General features: G+C 33.6%; 1 protein-coding gene and 1 long non-coding RNA gene across 3 annotated transcripts; one reads left to right on the forward strand and one right to left on the reverse strand.

Moving 5' to 3' along the window:
- The first annotated feature begins 223 nt into the window (after positions 1–223).
- Positions 224–27550, forward strand: LOC102800729 (hypoxanthine-guanine phosphoribosyltransferase-like). 2 transcript variants are annotated; one of them, XM_085501221.1, is made up of 8 exons: positions 224–297; positions 10802–10908; positions 11436–11622; positions 12142–12186; positions 19223–19306; positions 22938–23067; positions 23702–23778; positions 24318–27550. In XM_085501221.1, the coding sequence occupies exons 1-8, from the start codon at positions 280–282 to the stop codon at positions 24366–24368; spliced, it is 699 nt and encodes a 232-aa protein (XP_085357347.1). In that variant the 5' UTR covers positions 224–279; the 3' UTR covers positions 24369–27550. The 2 variants fall into 2 exon arrangements, with proteins under 2 accessions (XP_085357347.1, XP_006814065.1); XM_006814002.3 differs by lacking the exon at positions 12142–12186.
- Positions 8887–9766, reverse strand: LOC144345113 (uncharacterized). Its single transcript, XR_013419323.1, has 3 exons — positions 9693–9766; positions 9283–9319; positions 8887–8952 (listed from the first exon to the last, which is right to left on the reverse strand). It is a non-coding gene; the product is annotated as an uncharacterized LOC144345113 (long non-coding RNA).
- Positions 27551–27733: the final 183 nt, after the last annotated feature.

The raw sequence follows: 27733 nt of genomic DNA on the forward strand, positions 1-27733 counted from the left end.
ATTTCACGAATAATGTCATAGTTTAGAATCCATGGCAACTAATGAAGTTTATAGTTGCATGGTAGACAAGAATTTGTCGAATTGAAAAAACAGGAAGATTAATAGTGACATATTAAATAATTTAAATTTAATATTTGCACTCCAGTAATAAATGTTGGTTGGCACCATCTCCGGAAACAATATGACGTCATTGTGACTTTAAAGTTATTTGCATATGCAAGCTGTGGGCCACTATAGATATAAACACACTTGGCGGGAAACAGTCGTAAGCAGATCAAGATGGCGGACTACATCAAGGTAATGTATACGTTCTTCTAGTTTTTTTTTCTCCATATCACAACGAATCACATTTACTAAACGAATCACTGTCAATAGTTGAAGTGCGGAGAATCGTCGCCATTAGGGAGAGTTGTTTTCGACATATAATGACCTGTGTATTGAGACTGATGCCGATGCCGGTCCCGTACATTAGCGATGCGACATTCATATCGGCAACTCATGATCGGTTACGATGTGACCTACATTACAGCGACATCCAAGACGTACGAACTGAAATGCTCACAATATTGGCCCTAAAATGGTATTTTTAAGTCATTGAATCATTTCATAGTGTGTGTTCCCTAACACCGGTGTTTAACCTCTACCTCAACTGGAGTTTAGCTGAGAGTTTAGCCGTTGTTTTGCCCGACCTTGCGTGACATTGATTTCAAAATATTGTCATAATGTGTTACACGATTGATCCCAAATCTGGTTTAGTAACAGTTGAGAGGTCAAGATCACGGTATACATCTGCCAGACTCTTTTCACGAGTCCGATATAGATGAGTAATACCATGGTAATACTAACACATGGCTCCATGTGTTCACTTCCTGACATGTGTGTGTGTGCCATCACGTGACCGCCATGATGGTATCAATGACTAAAGATTAGATACCATATATATATATATTATTATACAGATACAGCAAAATTCGCCATAATGAAAAATAGCAAATGTGATTCCATCTATACTGATATAGATATTGTTTTGTGTTCGGATGCATGAACAATTTTTTTCCATCACTTCCAGGACTGTTTCAATCCTATTGGTTGAACTGTAACCTGTCATAAATTGGGTACTCCCCATGGTAGTCATGGTTATTTTATGATTGCTGCAATGATCTAAATATCGTAAATAATAAATAGTTGGCAACTATTCAAAACCAAAACTGTAAACAATAATTTGAGCCTCAATAATCAACGTATGACCTTGTCCTTTTTTGATTACTGTGGAATACTTTATTCCTTATACTTTATTATTTTTTGATGAGTTTAATGTGAAATATAGGAAAAAAAGTATATTCGCTGGATTTTATTTTCGCGGAATCATCCCTTCAGCGAAAATAGCGAAAATAAATTCCAAGCGAAAATAAAATATTCTACAGTATTTACATGTACAAGTTAGTATGGTAATACAAATGTACAAGTGAGTGAGTTTTCATGTATGTTGCTTCATATATGAAATCAAACCCATTTCCTTAATTCCCATCCACATCTTATGGTCGCATCCAATCTTGTTTTGCTAGTTAAATTCAACTGCTATTGAAATTTTTTAAATATTTATAAAAATCAAGAGAATTTTTGTGCGCACAATTGTATTGTATTAGGTAAACCACAGGCAACAATTTTGATGGCACTACTCTCCTATGGCTGTAATTTACCTAATTTGTATTGAATTGTTGTGGTGTGGTTTTCAAACATAATAAAATCATTATATTCTGAGCCTTAAACAACTGCATTTACGCGTTAGTAAAATATTACGATTGAGCATACAGTACCCTTCACGAAAAAAAATAGACCACCATGTCCCCACTAATTTGCATAAAAATAGATTATTGTTATCCACTATTGCATTTATTGTTGTGGGAATTTTCTTGAGTTATCTTGTATCAAAGATTTATCAGAAAAAAAAAATCATTTTCATCATTTCTCAATCGAAAAATGATAATAATCATTCTGATGTATTCACTACATTGACAACCAAATTATTTTACTAGAAAAGCATTTGCACTAAAATAATTTTTAATATTGATTTATGCTATTCTGACATCTTCAGTCTGAATAACTGACAAGTATGAAAAAAATGTACACAGGATTAATTTGTTAAATTTTCTGATGAGAATCATTTTAAAATAGTTTTGTTTGTGATCAATGAAACAATTATGATTTTTTTTTGTCTTGTGAGATTCCATAAAATTGGTGCGGTTACATGTTTAAATTTTGTTGGAAAGCAGGAAAATTGTTGTGCTTAATGTGGGCGATTCTTTTTGAAGTGACTTGCACAATGACCATAAGCAGAATGCTCATAATAAAACGTATATTTTTCAGTAAGGGTTGTAAACTCAAAATTATGATTGTAAACAGCACGCATCAAACTCATACAGGAGTAAAATAAATATAAATCAGATGATTTATTGAGTGCAGGGTTGTTATTGAAGAATGTATTTTCTAACTAGGTTGGGGAAAGGTCGTTATTGCGTTCTGAGCAGTTCATCTCATTGTAAAACCAGTGTACTTTAATTAGGACAAGTATGACTCGTACTGATGTTTTATTCACTGCATTAAATATTAATACATTATCTTATAATATCCAGTGGCTATATAAGTCTTGGGTATAACATATTTATTATTATAAAGAGTATAATAATTACACAATGGGCTGCAGGAAAATTATATTGTAATAATTCATTGGGATACGTTTTTAATTGAACATAGTCAAATGCTATTCTCTATGATATCACGTACCACCTCTATTGGCAGTGGATACTCGATATCAACGGTTATCAAACAAATCATGTATAACCTGTCATCAAGTGTCTTTAATTGAATGCTATCAAGACAGCTGGACTTAAGGGTAACATTCCACATGCAAATTTTTCACTTCTATAATCAGCTCTTTTTTCTAGTATTTGTATTAGTGATACCAATTTATCATTGCTTGACATTCTCCTAGAAGGACTCGTAAGGTTAGGCCAGGAAAAAATAAATCTTTCTTTCTCTTAGATCATTATATTTAGTAAAAGGCATAAGACATTTTTCCTGACATGGCTTGAGAGAGCTGTTGTGTGCAATTAACACAAGACCAACCAAATTTTTATTGAATGAGAGAGGCATTGTCACTTGTTGCCCTTGGTGATGACCCAAAAATATTTCATTTGTCAGATGACTATAAACAAGAATTTTTTTTTTGCCGTATGTATGAAAATATGATATTGATAGATTAAAATGTTGAGTACCAAAATACATTACCAATATTACCGGTATTATTAATATCAAATATAAATTAGGTTTTTAGGATAAAGAGAATTAAATTATTTCTGGTCAGTACAGTTTGTTTTAAAGATGTGTACTACTCATGATTTTCACCAAAATATTGTAAATAAAAAAAAAAAAATCCACTGTAATTAAAATGGGACGCACATTGCCTAGCATTGCAGTAATTGATATAGTTTCTATGCCAACATGTGTAAAAAAAAATATTCTCACAAATTTTGAACACGCAGTGAGTGACGGAATTCAGGTAATTGACAGCATGGGAATTGACATCAGCTGATTATTGTATGGGATACACACAACTGGTACTCTACAGATGTTTGGAGTACTTGTTTTTGTAGCTCTTGACATGCTGTTACTGTTTACAATATATTGTGTATATGTATACGGTTCTAATAGAGGAAAGTATATTCTACTTTTCTGCAAAGTTCAGAATAAATCGATTGTGGGAAATTATTGTGGGTCCAATATTGACGTTATTTAATAAACAAAATAAATTGAACACTTGCAACAACCGTCACCCTTTGATCTTGTGCTACTGCAAAATACTTTAATTTCTTTTGGAATTATTTTTCCTATCTTCGCCGAAGGGGGATGATTCAGTGAAACTAAAATCTAACAAATGTACTTTTTTCCCCTACATTTTCGAATCAGCTCGTTAAAAGTCAGTGAAAAATCTCATACAAAATCTTTTAAGTGCAAACAGTAGTCAGTAAAAAAAAAATCAATGCGTTAATGTCAGAGAGTGGTTTAGATTGTCATGGATACACTACAGGGATCAATTCACTGTATGTGAACTCATTATGGATGATAGTGTTCTTATCGATCAATAGGTAACCTAGTTGTTTACAGTTAGTGAATTCAGAATCAGAGATAGCGACTTGTTAATAATGACTGGCATCATTAATGTAACCAGGGCGTAAACTTAAAGAATTAAAAAGTAGGTTTGGATTAGTACAATGAACCAGCACCGGCTGACGTTGTTGTATTTTGAATAATGCCATTCTCTCCTTACTCAAGTTTATTTGTGCTCCATGGTTGTTTTGACTGTGTGCCTGTCAGTTGTGTTTCACACAGGTGCAAACTCTATCCATATATCTGTGGTTCATCAGTCTCTGAAAAAAAAAAAAAGTGTTATTGTGTATTCTGCACACTGTACTTTCCACTGATTCTACCAAAAAATAAATGAGTAAAAATCAAATCCAGTGAATATTCATGTTGCTTTTATTTTATTTTAGCATAATTGATTAGTTGGATTTAAAGTCACTGATTTGCAATTAAAACAATAAGTACTATTATAATTTCACATATTCAAGTGGTTTTAATTTAGTGAATTTAACTTATCAGTGAAAATAGTAAAACAACAATCTTATAAATAATTAATGAGTTTGCAGTACTCACTAAGTACCAGCAAAAACATTCAAAAAAATTTGTTTAATGAAAATTAATTGCAGCTAAATTAAAATATTTCACTGTAATGAGTGCTGATGACTGTGTGTTTAGCCAGTTACCAATAATTAGAGAAACGCTCAATTATCGAAAAATGCTAAATTTTAAAAAGAAATAATATAGTTGTACAATTACCATCCGAGAATGTAATACAGATTTTAATATATTGAACTTTTACCTATGAATACAAGAAAAGAACTCGAGACAGGAATAAATTGTATTCATCAGCTGTATTTTCCCGTTCTGGTGCTTGAATACAGGATTTGATTTGATTTGATGTGATGTATCGCACCTTAGTTCCAGGTGAGACTGTTTTTATACCAAGAGGAAACCTTAGCTGTGCCTTGCTGTCATTGTGAAAAAACACTTGAATGTACATGTAGTAGTAGTATATCAGATACATACATTCATGTACACTGCTCCAATAAAAGCACCTACTTTAAGTGTTAGCTATTTATAACACACATCATTCATGTAGTATCTTATTCACAATGCTCCAATTCAATTTACAAAAGTGAGTTTGACAGCGGATTTGATTGCAAGGAATGGATTTAATTATATCTGCAGACATTTGTCACAATATGCTGGCACTGGAACTGGAATTTTTATCAGGAACATCTTAGGTTAATTTGTGCCTCTGATTTTCATATGCCGTGTTGATCATGTGCATCATTTGACTGAGATTATGACTGCCCTGATAATATTTTTCTGAATTTTAAGTACCGTTCTACTCAAAAAAATTGTTCTCGACTTTAAAAACGTTATTTTGGCCATTTTCACACTTTTGCTATGCTTTCTTACTTTTACGTTGTAACAGAGCTGTGTCTTGTAGTTTACACAGAACATGTATGAGACTGTTTCCTTGTTTATCTGACTTTCGCATCCCCAATATAAACTAAAAATTAAATTTGTTGTATTCACTTAGAATTTATTTTCTCTATTTTCGCTGAAGGGGTGATTCAGTGAAAATAAAATCCATTACCGGGGTAAATATAACTTTTTTTCCTACATTTTACATTCAACTTCAGTGGAAATAAATTTCATAAAAAAACACCTCAAAAGTCATTTCATCGAAAAATAAATACAGCTAAAATAAAGTATTTTACAATAAATCATCATTGCACCTAAAGCATATGTGCAACTAATGGAGCAAATATGATATTTCTAGTTTTAGCTACTCAACATTTTATGTATAAATACTGTTAATATACAGTCACACATGGTACTTGTTTTAAAACAAAATATCAGTTTTCTCTAATAAATGTAAGCTAATATGCTGCTTGTCATGCTTTTAACCAGCCACCTGTCTACCTGTTATTTTACACAGGTACATGTACAAAATTTCATTTGAAATAGTTTAATCAGTTTTCGTGAAAATCATGGATAAAATAAACTTAAAAGCTGCCCATGCCAGAAGATTTCAGAAAACAAATTGACCTGGAACGCTTTTGGCATAACAATCTTAATTTCTTTACTATATTAAAAGTACCCCTACAAATGGCTAAGATGTGTATGACTTTCATGAGTTGTGACCGAGTCATAACGAATAACATGACCTTTAAAAAGTATGTTATCCATTTCTAAAAATAATTTTCCCTTATGTACATAATATGATTTTTAATCATTTGACAAGCTCTATTAATTAAAAAAATAAATGTGCACATAAGTAAAATATTCATTTATGATTCAAGTATGCTGGATCAAATAAATACAACTTTTTTTTAAATTATTTTTTTTAAAATTGAAAAAAAAAGGTTCTGACACTTGCATGACAACTAGAAACATTAATGTTTTTTGCAGAGGCTTTGGTGTAAGTACCAGGATGTGATTATCTCGTGGTCATCCATGAAAGAAGTTTTTCAACACATATTTATAACCGCTAGCTAAAATTTGCCAAAACAAATTTTGGTTTAAAAAAAAATCTCTGAAAAGTGTTTAGGATATTAATGAATTTATTCATGAGATTCAATCAACAGCTGTCATACATAATATATTACTTTTGTACAATCTCTATAGTATACATGTTTGTACATGTAATTTTTGTTTGTTTTTATATGTACCAGTCTTTTAACTCTGTCATAACGCTGTCATCATATATGACAGAGTACAGCTGTTCATATAGGTAATTATCCGTCGTCTGTCAGCAATTGCATTTCGACTTATCCACTCATTTCATTTCTAATTCTCTATTTTTGGCAAATATTTTCATCATTTTTTGGTAAAAAATGCTGTTTTCAACTTCTTGAAAATTACCAGCTCAATTACTTTGTCACTAGGAATGTAGGTAGCTCTCTGTCAGATTTTTTACTTTTTGTGACAGTATCTTCAATTCTCCTTTTTGCAAATAGTTTGGGTATTTTTGGGGAAAAATGATATTTTTTGAATTCTTCTTGATTACTACAACAAGATTGCTTTGATATTTAAGGTGTACATTCTCCTCCCGGATCTGGTGACCAATACTCACTTGCTTCACTCTACCTTGAGAAGTCTGTTCTCAGTTTACATAATGATGTCTCACAGTCTTCAGTCCATATTACTTGAATCATTACAGTATGGCTACCACAATGCTCTTGTAGCACAGTGGAGCTATTTTGACTGTCGGATTGCTTGTTAAATTTAAATAATATTATTTACTTTTCATGTTGTGCAATTTATAATTAAATTTTAGATATGGCTTTTTTGTGTTACAACACACTTTAAAAAAAAACCAACAGAAAACAAAACAGCAAATATTGCAGAATTACGAAGAATGGGTCTTCTGTATAACTATTATAATTTTATAACTTTAAATTGTACCGTTAAAAATAGAATTTGATGACAGACAAAATTGTTAATCCCTGTTCCAACACAGTTCGAAAATGAAGACTTATGCAGGGCTTTCATTAAGTTTAAGAGTAGAAGGTAAATGTAATATAGTAGGAGGACACAAAAGGAAATTTATTTTTTCCGCATTGCACTACGGACAGGGAGGGAGGGTTCTTTTTAGCAAAAATGTCAATATTTGTGATGGTTAGATCAATTTTTAAGCTATGAATACATGGCTTTTGCTTCTCCAAACTGATCTGTTCATTCATAATGGACCCTTTTCAGAGAATATTAATGTGACAGTGAATATTAATACTGATAATATTATATTAAAATACACACATACCAGTTCGCTATCACACAATATAAGCAGAAAACATTAATTACAATTAATATAATCATTTTAATATAAGTTATTTCAACCATACATGTATGTAAAATCAGATTAACCGGTATTTCCACGACCTTGTGCTCATTTGAAATAAGCATCAGAGTCAGAGTCAGAGTCAAGTTCATCATCTGTCCCATAGGCATCATCTTCAGACAGACTGAGATCCAACTCCTTCAAAGCTCTCTGAGTTTCACATCTAATTAGTCCCCGTTCAGACGCAGTCCGAAAACGGGGACTTATGTTTTGCCCTGTGTGCGTCCGTCCGTGCGTCCGTCCGTCCGTGATCACCTGTATCTCGAACATGCATGGACCGATTAAGTTCAAACTTCACTCATACATCACACATTATATGGGACATATGTACATGCATTTTTTTCATGATCCGATTAACGATAGCCGAATAGCGGCCATTTTAAGGCCGAAAATGCATCAAAATCGCACATTTTCACCATTCCGGACCCGGATCTTAGTTATGCATGGACGGATTTCATTCAAATTTGGTACATACATTAAACATAATAGGACCTTGATGCACGTCATTTTTTTTTTCGGATCAAGTTTGAAATAGCCGACTGGCGGCCATTTTGGTTTAAAGAATTCAGTTCTGGATCCGTATCCGAGACATGTCTGGATTGATCAAGTTCAAACTTCACACACACAAGGTACATCATGTCACAAATATGTATGTGCATTTGTTTCATGATCTCATTAACGATAGCGGAATGATGGCCATTTTAAGGCCGAAAATGCATCAAAATCACGTATTTTCACAATTCCAGAACCGGATCTCAGTCATGCATGGATGGATTTTGTTCAGATTTAGCACAATGTGTTGTACATATGCAGGTGCATTTCGGTTATGATCTGCTTTGAATGTATATGTCACTCAAATATGAACGGAACGGGGACGTGTCATTGACAATGACTTGTTTCATTAAGTACATCTACATGTACAGGATTCAGATTGCTAACTTCATGCTGACTTGGACTACTAGCTGCAACATGAATACAAAGATTGTAAATATGCTAACCAATTGATGATCCAATTTCAATCAAGCAATTATTTAATTAAACTTTAGATTAGAATAATACTTATAATACTTGGTGTGGATGACACTAACAATAACTTTCTATTTATTGTAGAGTAATTATAAATGTATAAATATTATACCACACATGGTAATGCAGCACTGGAAACATTACAATATAGAATATAATGATAAATTTATTTGACATAAATTATAAATATCAGACCCCCTCCCAAATAATAAGGACAAATACTTTACCAACACCAATACACCCAATACAATTTAGTTACAACTTACCCACTTCAAATATTCAATCTCTCAACTTTGATTACATCTAGAAATTAAATTATTAGCGGTAAATGATTAGCGGTAATATAAATCAAAATTGTTATTATTTATATGGCGCCGCTAACAGTGTGACATTGGCGACAAAATATAAATTAAAAGTAGACTTATCACATTCAAAAAAAATAAAAATAAAAGTTGACGTGAACCCAATCCATCCCAAACCCTCTCATGTAGCAGCACTAGCTATCAGAGTGTAAGTTGTTACGGCCGATGGACGCCGATCACAGCAATTACGTAGCTACGTAAAACACCGGCGTACTAATCAGTAATTGACTTCAAAACAATAAAAATACAAGTGGCTTCCTATTATTTTCTGACAAATGTGATCGAACTCTGACTGTAACAATGTAATTACTTACCCTTGATCCGCTTAAATCCCGAATCCAAAAGGGACTTCTGATTTCCGGGACGTGACAAAGCAAACTTTTTTCTTTTGTCCGCCATTTTGATTTACCGTGGTAGTGCTTTGTAAATAGTACGCGAGTTTTGATTGGCCGATATTATGAGGCTGACCGGGAAAGAACCAATAGGACTGCTCGTTTCGAACAATGCTCGTTATGGCTTGCACGAAAGGTCGCCAAAGGTCAAATTTTATGATCACATTGTGTACGTAATTTGTTATATTTGGGGAAGCCTCAGAACGCATGTTTTAGTTCTATGGGACATGATTTTATGGTTTCATCTTCAAAGGAAAAATAAACATTTTGTTTTGATTTTAATAAAATATTTAATAATAAAGTAGCCGGCAAACCCGCAGCAAGTAGGCGGACACTTTGGCCGGTTGCCAGCTTTTAATGAAAGCCCTGCTTATGTTTTGACCTCCGCGAGTCATGTACACCACTATCTTGGATACTCCTAGTTTGATGTCATTCAAACTTGGATCACATTTTATTATCATCCTGGGTGACTTGTTTAGCACAATAGAATCTAATCTGTCATAAGACCCAGACCATAAAATAAAATAGACATAAATATATCAATATAAAATACAAAACAGAACACTAAAATTTACAAACCAAATAATAATTGGGCTTGCAAATAATGTATGCAAAAGTTTAAAATTCTATGAAAAAAACATCAGGGAAACAATATTTCATTTTAAATTAATTAATTAATGGTTAACTTCATTAATGGGGTTGCGTGCCTACAGTGTTTCAATGCAACAAATTCTGTTATTATTAAGCTGCTTCCATTACTCAGGGTGACAAACAAATTTATAGCTGTGATCTTTTTTCTCTGATTTCTATTTCAAAATAAAACATTTCCTGTGTGTCATCAGTTGTAACAGCTGAAATGTGTACACTGAAAGCATAGCATATACTTTCATACATTGTATGAGCCATAACAGGAGATGATACCATGTGTCAGGTGCTCACACATAATCTCACATGAAATAGACATTTTCCTTTCACTGTTCTCAATGTCTTAGGATGGACTGAATAACGATACATGATTCTATTGTTTTCAGGTTCTCGATAGTGATAAGGGTTATCCCCTTGATATGTTTTGTATACCAAGACATTATGAAGAGGATTTGGAATCTGTTCTTTTACCAAGGGGACTCATAGCTGACAGGTGAGTCTGTTCTCTTACCATGGGGACTCATTGCTGACAGGTGAGTCTGTTCTTTTACCAAGGGGACTCCTAGCTGACAGGTGAGTCTGTTCTCTTACCAAGGGGACTCATAGCTGACAGGTGAGTCTGTTCTCTTACCAAGGGGACTCATAGCTGACAGGTGAGTCTGTTCTCTTACCAAGGGGACTCATAGCTGACAGGTGAGTCTGTTCTTTTACCAAGGGGACTTATTGCTGACAGGTGAGTCTGTTCTCTTACCAAGGGGACTCATAGCTGACAGGTGAGTCTGTTCTCTTACCAAGGGGACTCATAGCTGACAGGTGAGTCTGTTCTCAAGGGGACTCATTGCCGATATGTGACTCTGTTCTCTTACCAAGGGACTTATAGCTGAGAGGTGAGTCTGTTCTGACTCAGCATTGTTGTTTTATGTACTCGATACATAATCTGATTTTTTTTGTCTTCCCATATTCACACAGTACATGTATCTACATTAGTGACTAAATCCTGTGTTGCATCTATTTGAATAGGACAGAAAGATTGGCTCGTAATATAGTTCAAGACATGGATAATTCTGGGGCTGTATATGCACTTTGTGTGTTAAAGGGAGGGTACAAGTTCTTCACAGACCTTTTAGATTGCATCAAGGCACTCAATAGGAATGCAGAAACTTCCATACCTATGTATGTGGACTTCATCAGACTCAAGAGTTATGAGGTAAGAACTGGCAGTATTCTGTCAGATGTGAGAAATATACCATGAATGTTATGTAAATTGGTCTTCTCTTAAGGCCAATCCTGGATTGGTGTAATCTGACCCAAATGATGCCCATTGATTGTAAATTTTCAATAATATGGAAAGAAAAATTGAAAATAATTCAACATTTTAAAATTGGAATCATATTATCAATGTGCATATTTATGTTCCACATAACATTGGGATAGATCCATATCTGTGTGCATCTCGCTATCTATCGTATCTTCTATCGGTTCCTGGTTTTGCATCAAAATCAAAAGCTAGTATTGGGAAAAATAAAAGCTTCATACATGTATATTTCATTTGGTGTCTGTAACACTGCTTGGCATGACTTGCACTGTGCGAATGACATGCATGGCTCATGCTCATACAAATGAACTGCCTGTGTTAACGACGCGGACAGCGCATGCAAACCAGACGATCACGGTAAAACTAAGCCATGTGCATGTGATGAGAGAATAATTTTTGTTATTATTGCAGCAGAAGCACATTGATTACGGTAAAGGGCAGCAAAGTATCAACAACGTAAGCAGTATTTCCATTGTCTACACTGTCTTGCGGTGTATGCTCTGTGCCAACAATCAGTTCTCACTCTACACCATTATTAGCAAGTAATTTGGTCATTATAGCATGCTTATCTGTCATGGTAACGTTTTTTGTGTTGTCATGGTAACTTTTTTTAATCGTTGCCACACTAATTCCAACACGTTGTTGCTAACCTAGTAGTCCTTAGTAACCTAATTTATTGCATATCATTATAGAACCCACTCTGTCCATTTATGGTAATTAGCTACTTATCATATCCGTATTTATTATCACACAGTCTACCAAAAATGCACACTTTACTTAATCTCTGTGCCTCTGTTTTATTAGAATTGCATTATAGTTGTCATGGTAATTGAGTGTTATTATTATAAGATTTATACGATGAGGATATGAAATGCAGACCTGATTTGTGAGATGAGCAATAAGTCAATAAGATGACAATGTTGTTCGTTTCAGTTCTGAAATTAGACAGTTTCAAGTAATCATCGCATTCTGTGTGGTGTCATTACATTTGATCGTCGTTTGTTTCTTATCACCACATGGAGGTTTCATACCCTTATCTTTATAAATCATCGTTATTACATACTTGTTGTTGGAGCTACAACAAAGGCATCGAAGGCCTTGATGCACGTTGATATTCCCTAACATTAATCCTATGTTCTAAGATCATTTTATAAATTTTGGTCTTGAAAATGGTTGCCCTCTCTATTTCAAAGTTCGAGTCTTGCTACGGTGAACTTTACAGTAATTCAGTGACATTAGTGGATACTAAATATTATTCACTTTGACTTAATGTCCTGAAAACCCAAATAAATATTTTGCCATTGTAATTCACGAAATCAGTTCACAGAATAATAGAATCTCTCATTTTCACTGAAATAAATTGAAATCATTCAATAATTTCAGAGGATTTTAAAATATTAGAAATTAAATTTCAAATATTTGGCTTGAATGTTAAACAGTCAAGTTATTGAGATGGTTTGAACATGTCTGTGCTGGAATGTATACGCATCTACGTTGTACGTACGTAACCCAAACAACATTCCCCAAACCTCCAGGAAGGTTAGGACTGCGTGTGTGAGACAAATAAATTTAACAAAACATTACATTGTATTACAACATGCTGTTAAAAAATCCAATTTGTCATGATCAAGGTCAATGCAACCAGGGTGTGTATTGAAGGGTGTAGCTACAGTTCTATTGCTCACCTGTGAAACAGACAACTATATTTTTTAACTTCCTTTGTACTTATCTTAGGAATTGACCATTAGAAACTCTGTGGGCGATGGCTAAATTGGGAAACAATAATTTGCACAGAAAAAAAAAAATTCTGCAGGGATCAATACCAGAAAAAAAATGCACGCCTAAATCTTAGAGAAAAAATATTCCCACAAAAAATACACAAAAAATTCATTATGAAAACAAAACAAAATGAAGAAGAAGAAAATAATTGGTACAGTTTTTCTGACATCGTCCCTCCCTGAGTTGCTAATGGTCCATTCCATATTAAATTTATATGACCATAGCTATGATGGTTACATATAGCCAAATTATTTCCAAATACTCACACATTGGTACAATGAATGAACCACAGTTTTTTTTAGGTTAAATAAAAGTATAGTCTCTGTCAAATCTGTCCACTAACTGATGTGAATTACATGAAATTTATATAATAAATATATACTAGTACATCTCAAAAATCAAAATAATGTACAAGACATTATCTATGGTCATCAATATTACATTATGACACTAGTATCAAAATTAGAGCGAGTCTCAAAGTGAGTGACTTGGTCCTTTTTTTTTACAAACCAGACCAAATGAAATGTAAAAGGCTGATATGATAGAATGGTACTAATGTATCGATACTTGGCAGATGTTGTTTCCAACTGCTCTGTTATTGTAAATCTTGAAAACTCTTGTTCGATATTGACAGTATCGTTTAATCATGTCATGCTCGTATTTAAACTTAAGTATTCTATGTTAAATTGGAATGTTCATATTTTATTGTGTTAGCTTTTTAATCATGGCCCTAATGACACACCATAATCACATGATGTGATGTTCAGTGACGTAATTTAAAACATACTATTGCAGGTGAACTGTATTTTCATAGTTTGCTTACAACTTTTGTCTCCTGCAGAATTAAAACCTTTTTCAGTGTTTCCAATTACTTTTCCATGCAATGATTCCTATCTGGTCATTACCTGCATAATTTACTGATAATCAGGCCAGACTTTTATTATCCCTTGTTTCGTGAACCCACCGAATGAACAAGAGCCGAAAATGAAATAAAAATAAAATTTTATTTCAGCGTAATTTCTCGCGCCCGTAGACTTGTAAGCGGAAAAAAATGCTAAAAAAAATATTATTTTTATCTTCATTTTTTTACTGCCCGCCGCATAACAAATCCAAGTTGCATTTTCGTAGGAGTATCATGATCAAAGTATCGAATTCTCATGCAGATGAGTAACAAGGTTATACATGGAATAAAATTTTATTTCATTTCTTCTCTCCGATCAATGATCTCAACCTACAATTCTTTGAGAATCACACAAATCTAATGGAAAAAAAGAATTTTTTTTTTTTCCGCCTTCCTCAAAAAAAATTGTCTTATAAAAACTTGAGAAACAAGGAATAAAAAAAGTCTGGCTTCAATTAGTCTTGAGGTAAAATAGATTTCTGATGACATTGCTCAATGATTCAGTGAAATTAATTGCGTGAAGGTATTCTGAATCGACCAACCGTAACTCAATTGTATGTCTATAATATACTATTAAACGGTTGTTAAAGACAATTTGAAATAGCAATCATCTTTCAATAAATATTCCCCTTTCATGGTTAAATCTTTCATATATTTCTATTTAAAATGACAAGATAATCAAATAGTTGTATTAATTTGTTGTGCAAATTAAGTCAGGTAAATTAAATTTACAAACATTGCAAATGCTCTTGTGTAGTGCATATAAAGTACGTCGTACCAAGACTATCAAGTTAACTCGTAAATTCTCCCCCCAGGTCGCCTTTCTTTGTTGTTGTGGTCAGTGCTGTGTTAACACTGTATTAATTGATGACAATAGCGATGAAATACAATTCTATTGTAGTATATACTATTGGTCTTTAGGCTGGAACCACTGCATTGCGTGGTGGGTGCCATGAGAAAACCATTGAAATGATATAAAAACTGGTAAATTGACATAGGTGCACACCTCACAAGAAGGAGTTTTCGGATTGTATCAACTAGATGTTTTCAATCTCCAATGGCAAAGCATATTTAAGATGTTAGAATTAATTTCCTGTTGATGTCTAGCTTACTTGAACAGTACTGAGCTTGTCTGCTTGGGTGTTTATGGATTTGTTTCCAGGTGAAACTTGTTTTCTCTATTAAAAGAACCTTTTTATTAGCAGTACACATAAGACAAAAATTGTCATTACTTATACATTGAATTTGAATGGCAATCATCGCAGTGAAAACAAAGGTCGAAAACTCTCAGAAACCAGTACTTTGGGATGGTTGTTGAGACATATCTAAATTTGGTTGTTCAAGATTACTTCAAAGTTGAGTTTATGCTGTTTCTTTGAATTAGCCATTTTCACCGGTGTTCCATGGCAGCTCATGTAGAGCCCATGGACATACATGATACCAGTGCGTGTCGTAGCAACATAGAAAGCTCTGTGACGTAGCTCCGCTCCCAAAAATACCTTTTCTTATATATATATATATATATATATATATATATATATTATACATTCAAATCATCGAAGATCAATAAATTCCACCTAAAAAAAATTTTCAGCAAAAATTAATTCCAGCTAAAATAAAGTATTTTACAGTAATTCATGTGCCTAGGGAGTCACTTGCTGAAGCTGATGAATGAGAGCCACAAGAGTGTTGCCATAAATAAAAACTTTTAATAAGCAATTTCTGATCATTTTCAATTAAAATATTAAGTGAATATTATTTTTCATCTGCGTATTATTTTTCTGTGTTTTCCCATGTGTTTGATTCAACGTCTTATTGAGTAGACTCAATTATTTAAATGGGCTATGAAATGTAGGACAAAAATGAGACAGATAAAGATGTTTCCAGGACACATTAAAGCTTTGAGACACAGTTCTCTAGACAGCTTACTTTATATCGATGTGATTACCCACTGCTTTTCTTTAGAGGGTATGTTTCATTAGTTAAATTACTTATCAATGGACAAAGTTGTCTTGTTGAAAGCCCTGGAGTCTAGGCAGCATTATACATGCTTATAGTTTTGTAATAATAATAATAATAATAATAACTCTATTTAATTAAGCGCAACAATTCCAACATATGAAGATCAAAGGCGCTGATACAATAAACAATCAGTCAAATATTAAAAGCACATTTAAATAAGTGCGTTTTCAGTCTGGATTTAAAAATGTCTACTGAAGGACTAGAACGAACAGACAGAGGTAATTCATTAAAAAGTTTAGGACCTAAATTTTCAAAAGCACGGTCTTTGTATAACACCTTGGACTTTTTACTACACATCTGACGAGTTTTAATAAGAAACTTCGATTCAGATCTTAAACTACGACTCGGTACATAAAATTCGATTAATTCACATAGATAATTTGGGGCAAAACCATACAAAGATTTATACACTAGTAAAAGTAATTTGAAATTGATTCTTTGTACAACTGGTAACCAATGAAGTTTAATAGCAATAGCAGTGTGATCAGAGTTTTAAATACTTGTTTACATAAGTGATAGAGGTCTGTCTGTGGTGATTTTAATGATTTGCCATACAATAAATGTACATTTTTGGTGTATGGTGCAATTGAAATATTACCTAAAAGTACTGTAATCTGCCAAATTTTTACTGCTAGGATTTTTTGCTATATGATGATTTCATGGCATTCACGAAAACATAATTTTGCAGGAGTCGCTGACACTCACAAAATGGCAGACCAATTTTTTTCTCCTACTGAGTGCTGAAATTCGTAAAAATTTGTCTCACAAAATTAGAGCAGTTTTCAGTATTTTCAGAAAATTAATGCAAGGTTCAAAAAAAATACATATGCATTATACTTCAAAAGTCTAGTCACAATGTCATCGCCTACTATAAAGTATTACTGGTACTGTTTGTATGGTCTACATATCAACCATGAAAAACCACCTATCCTTTTGTTATTGTGTTTACAATTTTGTGTATTCTAGTCAGATGTTGATATTTCAGAAAGAGATTGTGTTATTTGTACAATTCAAAGATACATTTTTGGCGAAAATGCTATCACTACAAACATGGAAGAAACATTTTCATAAATAAGCTTAAAAATCTCTTAAACAAGAAAATGGATGAAGGAAATCTGGGAATACTAAGAGTTATCAAAATATGTTTGTAATTTCTTCACAAAGAGAGAGGAAAGCACTCTAGCAGCTGCCTCAGTTTGAACCACAAAATAATAATAATCACATGAATTATAATGTATATTCAATATACGGTACATTTTATATCTATATTTTTAAAATTTTTATTTCAATGTTCATTTTTTAATTTCTGCTGCTATTTAGTATAAGCCATTAAGCTATTTAAAGCTTTTTATAGAAATACATGTACCAGTATATTGAAAAAATAAAAGGGGAATGAAGACAGTTCTGTATGCACGTGCATGTGAAAGTATTTTTCCCCTGATTTCAAATGCTTTTATGTAAAATACATTTTTTGTTTTAATACATGAATTTCGAATAGCACTCCAAAATGACCACCACCTTTTAGCGTTTAATCTGTTTCAAGGGAAAAAGTTTGCACTCCTTATTCTAATACTGTCTTGCAAAATTGTCCTCATCGGATTTTGTTCATAATCGTTTTCAACTTATCCACTCTTTCTAATAAAATGACAAACGTAGTAATTATTCAGATTTTAATTCATTTTAATTCATTTGAGTGGTTTGTCATTGCTTTGATTGTGTTGATCTTTTTTCCATTTTGCTGTTATCATCTTTGGTTTGCTGAATTTATGAGTACATCTATGCGTACATGTAATAGCAAAATTGTCACAATATGTGTACTGTGGCAATGAGATGTGCTGAGTTCATCTTTTCTGGTAGGGAAGTTTCGGAGGGGCCTCATTTCAGAGTTGTGCACCCTCTAACCTTCAATTGTCAGTATCGAGGGGTGACAGCTGGTATATTAACTGTTTTGATTTTCAAATATATTTTTAAGAAGCTTTTCTGCTTACTCAGTAGTTGCAGCCCCCGCTGCCTCTACCCATAACCTCTTAACTTCATGCAGCCCCCGCTGCATAACCACGGTGTAGCCGCAGCACTCGCTGCCTATACTTTACAGTTGCAGTCATGCTGCAATCTGCCATTCCATACTAACATCATGCAGCTATGCTGCACCAACCAACATGTTTTCAGTCTTATTCTAGTTTGTATTTTAGTTTAGAAACTGTAAGCCAGCTAGTTTACACCTGCTTTGTTCTACATTTTGGGGGCGGCACCAGGGACCATCTTATCAGTCAGTCTGTTATGCATTGTCTCACTTTTGTGTACGATGGTCTTGTGGTGTGCCCCCCTATTTGCCAAATAAATTATTGGTTCATGTACATGCTCTTGTGTTTGTGTCATAAATGAGTTTATGTCAAGTACCGTAATAACATTCTTGAAAAAAACAAAAACAATGTGAACATTAGTTTTGTTCACAATATGTGAATTTTTATCAATTTATAACCTATTAACATCCTAAACTACAGACTTATCACAACAACTTGAGTGATGTAAATTATTTACTGGATCTTAATGCGTCAAATTACAATAGTACTTGAGGTATCATTGGGAAATGCCTAATCATGCTAATGTATCATTAAGCTTCATAACAGACTTGATTTTTGTGTGACTGCGTTGGTTTGCATAGACCACATTGCCCATCCCACCTTAACAAACATGGACATCACAGTTCTAGCAATGTGACAGTCTAAAGTACATGCATGTCAACATGTGGAATTATTGATCAAAACATTTCTTTTTTTTTGATCGCAGAATGATAAATCATCAGGGGAAATAAAAGTAATTGGTGGAGACAACCTGTCTAATTTGACTGGCAAAAATGTTCTCATCGTAGAGGTAAGTGCATTTGTCATTACTTAAAGTCCAATGAAATGACCATCAATACACTTATGTTTTAGGTTCATGTTACCCTAATAGATTGCCATGCTTTTTCAAGCTAATGCCTTTTCAAGCTAATGCCTTACTCAGAATAGTAAAAACTTGTTAGTGCACCAAATACAATACTAGGTCAAGTCACAGTCCCTTTATCCCTGGTCTGGAAACGCTTCGCAGTCTATTGTCCCAGGGCTGGTTACGGGTAAATAGACCATTCAAACCTTTGACAATGAGCCACGAAGCTGAGCGTACGCTAACTTTAGCACTGTGATCACAAACTTTAAACAGAACAGAACATATTACCGTGATTTGTCAAAATACGAACATCTGAGAAAAAAACTAACTACATCACCAAAAGGTTAATGTACAAATCTATTCACATTGAAAAAAAATATTATGGTTGAATGTAGTTTTCATACTATAAAATGGGCCAACTCGCGTCGAGCAAGTTAGTAAATCAAAGACAAAATGGCGCTCGTAAATATATTCTCATCGGGGCGAAAACAAAGTCTGCCTACTCAATTTCTGGCAGTGCTAAAGAATTGATACTGCAGGATGTTATTCTTAGAGACATGATGTCACTAGCATTGTAAACTACATCCCAAATATATGCTTGGAAACAAAAATAATGACACGAAAATTCGAATGGCAATGAATCTTCATCTTTATCTTCATCTTTATTTTGAACGGAAAAAGTGATGCCTAAATATGATACGTATACTGAATATAATATAATAAAACAAGCACAATGAACCGATCCACCAACTACAACTGGGTTTAAGCTATCCAAAAGCTAAACTAAAAAACATTGATCTTTCTAAAACACATGACGAAGGGCCCAACCAGTCAAGGTTGTTAGACGTGTTCCAAGTTGCGATCCCTGACTGAGTCCCTCAAATTGAAGTGCGATATTTACAAATAATAATGTCGATATCCCACTATAGAAAGACTTGCTGGCTAAAGACTTGTGTTGAGCTTCTAAATCTATATAAATTATCAAAATACACGTTTTTTTCAGTTGTAAAAACTAGAACAAGAAGGGAACAATGAATCATTCGTTTCAATAGAATGCTCTTATATCAAGAGACTATGCTTCGCGGAAAGCCATACCCAGCGCAGTGCGAGCACAGCGGGTAATTCACACCTTAGACAATAGCCGTTTCTAGACCGGGGATAGGGAGACTGTGGTCAAGTGATTGAGGATGAAAAACAGCGTTCCTATAATTTAACTAATCTGTATGTGGTTGCTATAAACATGACCTTAGTTGACCTTTGGCTTTTGGCCAAAGCTCTTGCATTCTGATGGGTTTTTTTTCCTTTTCCAATGTCGCAAATCCAAAACTTATTATTTTCTCACATCTGTAATTGCGTTTATGTTGTGAATAAATTCGCACCTTTTTAGCTCAGTCAACAATTGCATTTTTGACTTTTTGAGACTACCAGCTCAATGGCTTGATATTTGGTTAGATCTCTGTAAAAAAAAATTGTTCATGACAATATCTTCAATTCTCTATTTTTGGTGAATATTTTTGTCATTTTTTGAATAAAAATGCAATTTTCAACTTCTTAAAAATGATCGGCTCAATTGCGTGGTACTTATTATGTAGGTACCTTGGGTGGACCGCTATCAGATTTGTTCATTTCATGCCGTTATCATCAATTCTATATTTTGGCAAATATTTTTGGGATTTTTGTAAAAATTGATATTTTTGAACACTACAACCCCATCACTTTGATATTTGAGATTTACATTATTATTGTCGACTTTGCTACCACAGTGTTCTTGTAAGACAGCGGTGCTATATCGACCGTCATGTCCCTTGTTACATTTATACCATTTATAACTATACAACCCCCTCTCATAATAAGCTGTGTGAAATCTAAAACTGAAAAGCTACCACTTCACTTTCGTTATCATTGGTTTCCAAGTAACACTATAGGTGAAAAGTGGTTGCTATGTACCATTGCACTTTAATGTTAAGTACTGTACCACTCTTCATATAAACATTATTATAAAACCCACACCCCCTACATTATGTGTAACAGTGTTTGAAATTCCTGATTACATGTACTTGCTTCATATATCCTTCGCTTTGCATCATGTCATGTCTCAAAGAATTGAATAAAAAAAAAAAGGACAATTGAGTTTTTATTTATGTTGTGTACATGTAACATTATAACACATGGCAGTTTACAATACGTGATACTTATCGCAGCCTCTTGGAGGTGTAGAACTTAACTTTAAATTTACAACTGTAGAACACAAACAAAAGTATATCTACATGTATACCAGGACTGCCTGCTAAAACCTTCCACAGACATTCCAAAATCATCAGGGTATAAAAAGCAGGCAATGTAGTGAAAAGTATTAAAAGTCAAGGTTATGCTGTGTTCCTAACCTGAATGATATTTGTGTTTGTATCCTTAAGAGCAGGAATGTTATTGAGAGGTTATTCTTCTTTATGATCACTTGTACATTTTATCTGTGATTAAATTATTTGTTTGAAGGTGTGGCCCTGCTGTTGTTCTCGCTGCTAATAATGTGGTACCATGCATCGCCCACTGGATACTAATAATAAAAATTTATTGTAGATTAACTTAAATCATTGCACCTGGATTAACCTAAAACCCTTTGTGATCCACAAGTTCCTGTCATTAGGCTTCCCTGCTCCAAATAATATTTGTAGTTTCCATGGCAACAGTTTTGTACCTACCATCAACATTTGATTCTTTTAAGATACACTTAGATACTATGCTCACAGCATCGTTACTGCCCTAAAATTTGTAAATTAGGGTATATCACTTTTAGGTCTTGACCTTATTCCCTAAAGACTTCTATGAGTATGCTGGTAGTCATGTGTCTTTAAAGCTGTTCAGGATTATAAATCTCATTCTGACTTGCTATTAAATATTTGTTGTTTAGAACTGTGATGTTTGTTACCGTGTTATAAATATGTAATGATCCCTAACATAAATGTGTACCCAAAGCCATTTTTATTAAAACAAAATTTAAGGTGAGAATATAATTACCAGTCCATGTTTGGTCATAGTTGGAGACTTATAGATTCAGAGTGTGTCTATGTGTTCACATGGCCCTGTACATTTCCACTTCACACATGCATCACCCATCATGTTGTACACATGCACATACATTTGTTTTATGATCCAAATCGAGAGGATGCCATTTTAATGCAAAAAAATCATCAAAATCAAGCATTTCTGCAATTGCAAAACTAAATCTCAGTCATGTGAGAACAAGTTTCATTAAAACGTGGAATGTCCATTTAACTATTGGGTCTTTGATGCACATAATTTTTTCCTCCAGATCGAATTAAAAATGGCCGACTAGTGAACATTTTGTTTTACCAGAAGCTAATCACATTCAACACAAATAAACTGGCTTCAGTTTGTATCATGTCAGTTATAATTGATAATAAAAATGTGAATGTCTATCTGATATAGATAGATTATTGCTTTTTTCTGTGATTGCAAGGAATTGTTTCCAGATCTTTTCTTGGGACGTTTGGAGTTTAGCTCATAAGAGATCAGTTTATAGTGTCCACTTTGTCATTCTGTTGTCCTTGTTTTCCAGGATATAGTTGATACTGGTAAGACGATGCAGAAGCTCTTGAATATAGTAAGCAAGTTCCAGCCAGCCAGCGTCAAAGTCGCCAGTCTGCTCGTAAAACGTACCCACAGAAGTGTGGGTTACAGACCAGATTGTGAGCATCATTCTCATTAATAATTTTTTCCTTCCTTCCCTTCCCGAAATCCTTCTTCCAAAAAATTATCCTGCTTCTTCAAATTATTGGCTATTTAATAAATATTTATAATAATTTACTACTGCTGAATATGTGGTGACAAGCAAGGGATGTAGGTTTCAAAACATGAAAATGAACGAGTCTGTGAAATCATTAGTTTTCATCCCAAGATATTTTTTCATTGAGTGTGTATTTGTATTTGCTATATTAAAAGCACATGTAAATGAACAATTGCATGTATTTTATGCAGGATCATTCAAAATGACTTAGTCTAATCATAGACACATAGCGTACCTCTGACATTTACACATGCGCCACTAATAGTACAAATGCAATACAAGTTCTTGCTTTCTTGAATATGGTGACAAACTTGCTCACTTCTGTTGCTTCAATCACGTCAATTAAAAAAAAAAAAAAAAATTGAGGCATGCTGGGACATTCCTTTACCTTCCTTAGACATAGATACGTGTAATCAATTGAAAAGCTGTTAATTGACTGATAAATAGCTAACACTCGTTAATGAGATTCAAGGGTAAATTTCTAAAATATTATCACTGGTTTTAATTTAATCAGCAAGTCTCTTTTTATACCACAGACATTGGTTTTGAAGTGCCAGATGAGTTTGTTGTTGGCTATGCATTAGATTACAATGAGTATTTCAGAGATCTCAGTGTAAGTACATACATGTACTAGATTGACATACAAGTATCATAAACATTAAAACAGTCATAACTGTTAATAAATATATGATGTGGTATCTAGTTGCATGTCCTGTAGTTTAGATTTGGTAGTGTCTCTCTCTGCATTGTATACTGTAAAATACTTTATTTTTGCTATTCAGTGAAAATAAAATTCAGCAAATTCCCTATATTTTATATTCAGCTCACCAAAAATCAATGAAAATAAATTCCATACAAAACACCCAAAAATACTTTTCAGCGAAAATAAAGTATTTTACAGTACATGCCTCATGTTTTTTAAATTAAGTATAGTCCATTACTTTACAGTGAACAGTCAACAAGTTCATTTATACCATGCTCCTTTTCTGTTCATTTTGAGTATCTTTTTATTAAATAATAATGAAGTAATGAGTAAGTGATGTTATAAAAAAAATTGTATAATCTTCTGTTTGTGACGAAAACCTTATGGGGCTGTACGTTACGTAATGTAGCTTTCCTGTGTTTATTCATAACTTTGCCTTCTCTTCACAGCATATATGTGTTATCAATGAAAATGGAAAAAAGAAATACTCTACACAGTGAAGAATTAACTTATAAATCATCCGTACGCCATGCATTGAAGCCAGAAAACATCTTTCAATAACACATTCCAGTAACTCTGGACAGTCAGGATCTTCACAAACCTGTGCACAACTAACCTATATATTCTAAAGTGAATGCATTTCAATGTGATTGCATTTCAGTCATGTGATCGCATTTGTCATGTAATCACATTTCTGCCTTGTGATCGCATTTCTGCCTTGTGATCGCATTTCTGTCATGTGATCGCATTTCAGTCATGTGATTGCATTTCAGTCATGTGATCGCATTTGTCATGTGATCGCATTTCTGTCATGTGATCACATTTCTGTCATGTGATCGCATTTCTGTCATGTGATCGCATTTCTGTCATGTGATTGCATTTCAGTCATGTGATTGCATTTCAGTTTTAAAATGTCATTTCAGTCATGTTATTGAGTGTTTCAGAAAATCACTGAGAAATACTACGCAACGTATACTTCTGCTAACTCAAGAACTGTACATAAATGTTTAATTTCTCATTACAATTTTACTGTATGTATGAATTTACAATAGTCTGGTTTTTGTTCAAATTGAAGCAAAAATTGGCAAAGTTGTTGGATATTTTTTGTAACATTAGCATAATGACATTGACTTACTATGTAAAAATAGAAGAAGTTGAAACTGTAAACAAAAGAGTGATGTTTATTTCAGTATTTTAACAAAATTTGCAAGATCGTAGATGAATGCTATATACTGTTATGCCGCGAGAATCCGTAATTCAGTCATAACCGCTTTTATGCATTTGCAGCTTTGTATGTATTTGCTCTATCAGTGGCGGGTATGCTTGCATAAATTTTATAGTTGTCTATGTGTGTTTCTTTCTGGAGATTCGCTTCTAGTAAAGCAAATACAGCATGTCCAAACCGTTCATTACAGCACAGTCACAAATAATGTTTGCATTGCATTATCTGATTCTGTCATGTATATGTGCGTTAGTGTTATCGTACACAAATAATTTTGTAATGGAGTTTTAACTGATATTGCAGTTTGCTAAGTTCTCACTGCAGTGATATTGAGGCTGCGAACATGTGCACAACCAACGTTATCTTTTGTTAAACATTCACCCCTTTTCTCTTTCCCTGTAATCAGAAGTTTGAAAGTGTGAAAAAAAATGAAACAAACTATGTAAACAACACAGTATGATTTTTGCGTACGGTGAAATCACCGTTGCCCATTCAACAAAGAAATTAACAGATTACGTTTGTTGTTCACATTCACATATTTCAAGTAGCCATGACTCCTTAGCGAGGGAGGCAAAGTGATGTTTTGAAATACAGGCCTAGAGAAATAAAATAAATTTGTGTGGTGAAAGTTTTTCGGTAACATTTCAGTTTTCTGTACCATAGCTTAGTGTAAATTAATCATATTCATATTTTCAGACTTCAATAATATTATATTATATGCAATTCTTCTGCAAATATTAAAGCTCCAAAGCTTTGTGTATAAAAACTATTACCGGTACTCGTACTAGTCTTACAAATGAAAAACATTGTTCTTGAATTATTATTTGCCACTAGAGGGCAGCATTGATACAAATTTAACATCTGTGATGCCAAATGTGTAGTGGCTCTTGTTTCAGCTGTGCTAAGCCAGACAGACTTTGCCAAACTGCGATCATCAGGGTATATTTATACTATCAGACTGTAGACATATTTTGTTTTCTCCCTGTTTCAATTGTGTACTATATATGTATAATTGCAGAGTGAATAGACAGAGATATGATTGTATACAAGTCTAATAGAAATGGCGACTTACTGTCCAACTGTCCTTATGTGAATAAATTCGTTCCACTATATTTACCCGATATATAGAGATTCCACTATATATCTGTCTGCCTTCTAAACCATAATTGATATGGTACACTGTTTTGGATCTATAATTAACTTGCTTTAGAAATGGTTTGCCGATTTATCAAATTTATGTTAATTTATGTATGTTATTAGGAGATATTATATTTAAGTGTGTTGTTTAACCTCTCATTGATTAACCTCATTCTCTCATTGTTCTAAATGAAAGAAATAATTGTCATCACAGTTTTGTATTTGCCTGTACACAATTAACATTGATCCCAATATTGAGTATGTCTAATTAGACCCCCCCCCCCCTTCCTGTTCAGCCAGACATCTGAATGAGTCTTATCCTTGTATCCATGCTTGTACCCAGAAACCATGCTTCTTTCAATTTCATTCAAAATTGGCAGGACGATTCATGTCACATTTACTTGTTTATCTGCTTAATCTGGCTGACAAGTGGCCATTTTTTTTACTGAAAAATCTGTATAAATTTGTATATTATATATACTGTTAACTGCTTTGATTTTGTGAGTCTTCAAGTCCTATGACATTGAGTGTCAGTGATTTACACAATATTTTGTTTTCATGAATTCCATCAAATTCTGAAATCCCGTTGTGTAAACCTGCACGGACATAAATTAATCAATAGGAGAGATAAAAGGGCCTCAACAGGCAACATGCTAGTTGTGCCAAGTTCATTCAAACTTAAGATTAGGATGTAAATATTGGGTGGCAGATGCAGTTCCATTGCAAAAGGCAACCAGATACTTCACACATTCTTGAAACATAATCACTTTTATTAGGAACAATTAATTGTGTACAGGTTTTTTTTCATTAATTCTTCTGGGCAACCAATTCCACTGTGCAGATGATTTGTGTGTGGTGGTTTTAATGTAATCATGGGTATATAACGCGCAGTCTTTGATTTGCAATGATGTGGTGAATATCAAGTTCATGTTTACTATTTGTGTGTTGTACTGTAACCCCATGGCCAATACTCAGGGTCACACCAAAGGAAAAAAAAAACTTGAACAATTTTTGAGAGGCAGTTTTTACTATTTCGAAACATAAATAAAATGGGCCTTCGATGAATTAAGAAAATACTTGTGCAAGAAAATTCACCAATTCAGGAAAAAACTAAAACTGGCCTTCGATAAATTTGAAAGTCCAATATGTATTGTGCAAGAAAGTTAACCATTCTTTCAGGACAAAAATGGTTTTGGAAATGTGTCAATGTATTTTGAGCCACAAAGTGTGTTTGTTGCAGGTTTTTCCCCGGTAGGGTTACCTAGCGGTATTTTCAAATCTAGTTTGTATGTGAATAAACTTGTATAACTTGTACAACTTGTACTTTAGGTTTTCCAGAGTGTTTGTGTTATATTGCTGTCTGTTAAAATGAACTTAGAATACTGGGACTATTAATTTTGATTCTGCTGTGTGTCCAAAGCCATAAAGACATTATATGGTGACTTACATACGCATGTTAATTATCTTTGTTATTCTGTCAATTATGGCTGACTGACAGCTGTTTCA

Source organism: Saccoglossus kowalevskii, chromosome 7, assembly GCF_978046115.1.
Source record: "Saccoglossus kowalevskii chromosome 7, keSacKowa6.1, whole genome shotgun sequence".
NCBI lineage: Eukaryota > Metazoa > Hemichordata > Enteropneusta > Harrimaniidae > Saccoglossus > Saccoglossus kowalevskii.